The sequence below is a fragment of the Bombus huntii genome, chromosome 9 (genome assembly GCF_024542735.1).
Source record: "Bombus huntii isolate Logan2020A chromosome 9, iyBomHunt1.1, whole genome shotgun sequence".
NCBI lineage: Eukaryota > Metazoa > Arthropoda > Insecta > Hymenoptera > Apidae > Bombus > Bombus huntii.
In genome coordinates, this window is record NC_066246.1 from 4,515,013 (window position 1) to 4,519,099 (window position 4,087).

Sequence of the window (4,087 nt, forward strand, 5' to 3'; positions counted from 1 at the left end):
TAATTTTCGTGGTTAATTAAAAGGAGACGAGGAGACGCGCACGATACCGGAAGCGCGACGTTTTTTCATCCCGGGAAATTTCAGACGGATGGGGGGAGCAGGAAAAATAATGAAATTATAGGACATTATGATATCCAACAAAGAGCACGTCGACGGCTCGATTTAATTCTCCTCCGCGAGAATCCTACCACCGGTAATCACCACGGCTCGTTAAAAATGAGCCGAGCCTAGAGGCAGCGTCTATGCAGCCGCAAGTGGGTTAATTAAAATCTTTAGCCAAGTATCGTACCGGTGTACGCCTATTTTGCAAATTTATCGCCGATCAACTAGGGGAGTTGATAAAATCCTTCGGATAAACTTCCTCCGAGACGTCTGTGCCACGACCAACTAGCAAATTTTAATATCACTCCGAGCTTCAAGAAGCAACGAAGAACGCGATAAAATGTAGAATAATTTAAGAAGCGTTTCTACTAATATCGATCTTACGTCTAAACAATATTAATTCGAATCGACTTATTTAGAATAAAGTTATTGCCGAGAAACGAAAGGACTTAAATTTACGTAGCTCTAGAAGCAATAACGTGCTTAAGATACACTTCTTTACTTCGATAGATTTTCTTTATTTACAACGTAATGTAAATAGATCCCTAACCCTAGTTTCGATGAAAGTAAAGGAAGATCGACGAGTTAATGTATATAAATTTCGAAAAAAAAAAAAAAAAAAAAAAAATGGATTTGGGTTAGTCTGACGTTCAAGTACAGAACGCAATGTACGTTGATGTTAATTTCATGTTGTTCATGCGCTGTGCTGTTAAGTGGGTGACAGCCTTTAACAGGGGTGCCGGTCGGAGAATAGAAGAAACGTTTGGTCGACACGCAAAGTTCACTAAAGCATAACGTTGAACGTGACCCAGCAGCACATATATATACACGCGAGTACCCTGCGCTTGCCGATGATAAGTTACGCTCGACTTCCGCTTCCGTTCACTGCATCCACGTTCGGTCGCACGTACGGCACCTGCTCGAATTGCATGAATTACATCGCATCCAATGCACGTTGGTGTGAAATAGAAAAAAGAAAAAAGGAAAAAATAGCAGTACGCCATATGCCGTAAATTTATTTGCGATGCTTTAACCATTCTCTCTCCCTTCCCTCCTTTTTCGTCCGTCATCAATCACAATAGCAAATGTCAATCGCACATAGACGTTTATAATTTATTCCATTGGTCGGTTGAATTTTCGACGATCGGGTCGTTAATCAGGCACGAGATTAATTTTAAGCATTCGGTGAAATTAGAAAAATAAGGTGTCTCAGGAATTTGTTCACATATGTAGGTAAGCCAATACGGCTTTGCCAACTTCTACACCTACAAGACATAATAGCAAGTGGTTCAAGTGGACTGCAGAAGTGGAATTGGTGTCGTCTTTTGTTCTCGCCGAATCAGCACCAACCTCTTTTTCTTGGCATTCTTAGAAATCAATACGTGCTTCCTAAGTTTCTAATACACGGCAGGCCTATCGCTAGTCTATAATATTATATACACGTTGTTTGACACGAATCGTCGAGTTTCTTATTACAGATACCTAAGCGGTCCGGTTCTTTCGAATTTAGCCTAATGAAATAATTCGACGATTTCGTGTCTTCTATCTTACATGATGGAACGCTTATTCTATCCGTGTGTCTAGATCTGTGCGGATGTATACGGCATAATGACCCTCTCGTAGTTAGTAGCAATGGGGCCACGCAAACTTGGAACGTGTTTAATCTGTATAACATGTAAAGGAAGGATCGTATAGGTGCTAAAAGGGTAGAACCAATTCGACTGTTCGAAGGATAGGAGAGGTAAAGGGTATACAAATGCAAGGCCCGTGAAAAAATAAAACATTCAACTGATGTATTTTAAGAAAGGTTATTTTTATATATTGTCACATTATACAGTAGGATTTTGAAAAGTTTACTCTTTCGATATTCGCCGAAATTCGTGTTCGCGGAGCAATACATCGTGTGAAATCCCTCGTGATTGCGGATTGAACCGAAAATGCGGATAGAGACCGATAGCCATCCTTCTTCTTTCAAGGAAATTTTATCACGTACCAATTCGAGTGTTACCAATGATAATGGAACGTATCATGGTATCGTTCAGTTTCTTTACAAAAGACAAAGTATAAAAGAAAGTAAATGGTTTATATCGTATAAAAAGTACTAAAAAAAGACAAACTAATGAGAACATTTTGCAGATAATACCTAAATCAAATTTTTATGTCTACGAGTTAAAAATGCAACGTGCTGATAAAAATACGATATTTAAATAGAAAGAATAAGAAAGACAAAGAAAACGAATCGGTACGAGATAAGCATTTACCAAATACACCGCCGCGCCGGATGAATAATTTATCGCATCCATAGAAGAGAAAAATCCGAATATCGCACGTATAAGTTTGAAGAACGCCAGGGAAATATGTAAATTACTCGATCGTTTCGGCTTGGCATTAAATCACAGGAGGAACTTGAAATGAAAATTGCATCGTGACCGGCACCAAAGCATGCTCGTACCGATCGATCGTTGGAACTTGCAACTCATAACACTTCGACCATGCATCAGTAAAGGTGAACAAACTCTACGTGTTTCGACTCGAGACAGCTACGCCACATAACCTACTCTACCATTGCGACTTTTCCAATTTTACGCTTATATTTCGTTCGTAGAGATAAACAAAATATAGTAAAAAGAAATATAATCGAACATCGAAATTAACTTTAATACTTGTAAGGGTTCGATCGTATTAGTATCGAGATTTAGCGTAGGTACGAAATATTTCACATCGAAGACGCTCGTGTCGCTCCCGACTCGATCGCAATATGGCCGTTCATTTCGCAAGGAATTAACGTTTCGTTTCGCTCACTCACCAGATATTGCTTGCAATGTCTTTTATGCTTAACGGTGCAGCGTTTCTTCTTTTTGGAGGCACCCGTGGTCAAGCCGTTTCCGGGCTTTTCTTTATGAGGCGTCGACAGGTTTCCCTTGTTCGCGGGCATCGCCGTAATCTTCGAGTCCACGGAAATTGGGTCGTTTTACCTGCCGACGACCGTCGAGAACAGATCCACCGTTCGGTCCACCGACGAAAGTGATTGATAATGCTCGAAACTTCTCTCTTCTCAGTATATAGGATGCACACGTGAGCGATAGTACATGTGTACGTATAGCTACTGGATATGCGCAAGGACACTGGACTACCCTGAGCTGATTATTCGAGGCCACGCCTCCCGTCTTCCGACCTTACATCGTAACAACCGCCCCTTTCGAATTTTCAAAATTCACCTACAACCTGTTATCTTCAATGCCTTTTTTTTATTCATTACACTCTAACCAATCATTGAATTTGATGTCGTGGTTATTTCACGCAATCGCGAGTGTTCGATGTTTAGGCGCCTTTTGAAAATAATAAAATCTAAAAAAAAATGTGGGGGATGTTTGTTAGATACCAAAAAAATGCTCGGCCCTGGACATTTAGTAGCGCCGCTGTTCGAAAGTGGTAAATCACTTAACTACGTGATACGAATGGTTTTAAACAAGGATGAAAGAAATATGTACATACTTACATATGTATAGTATTTGTTTTATGATAAGCGTTAATTAATTTCTGGTTCCACTGTTGGCAATAAACAATTAACTCTGAATTCGTTAATAGCGGCCTAAAAGAAAATATGATTTCTTGCGTTCACTTTTTATTTTGACAATTGTATCGAAAACTCTCGAAATGTTTATAATTCAGCTCATAGTGATAATTATTTTTAATTTATATTACATGAAAGCCAAAAATAAAATCTCTGTTAAAAGTAATTGTTTTGTAATACTTGAAAGAAAGCAAAAAATACAAAATTTCAATCGGAATACGATCATTGTACAATTACGTATCAACACTGATTGTAAATTGTGATTTTTTTAACAATAATACACAGTGCTAAATGCGGAGGAAGAAAGTACTTTTATCAACTGTTTTGGTTTTAGTTACTAGCTTTGCCCGTGGTTGGTAAGATGACGCTGTACGGTATTTATCAAAAGGAGAGGAAGGGAGACGAGTAACG

General features: G+C 39.0%; 1 protein-coding gene across 15 annotated transcripts in view; it reads right to left on the reverse strand.

The window, feature by feature from the left end:
- LOC126869566 (proteoglycan 4) overlaps positions 1-3,401 on the reverse strand; it is a 44,877-nt gene extending 41,476 nt beyond the window's left edge. Inside the window, exon 1 of one of the 15 annotated variants that reach the window (XM_050626294.1) lies at positions 2,909-3,401. In XM_050626294.1, the coding sequence (XP_050482251.1) occupies positions 2,909-3,037 (129 nt within the window). In that variant the 5' untranslated portion in view covers positions 3,038-3,401. The remainder of the gene's footprint in view (positions 1-2,908) is intronic. The other 14 variants (XM_050626295.1, XM_050626292.1, XM_050626305.1 and 11 more) reach the window with 14 other exon arrangements.
- Between the last annotated feature and the right edge of the window lie 686 nt (positions 3,402-4,087).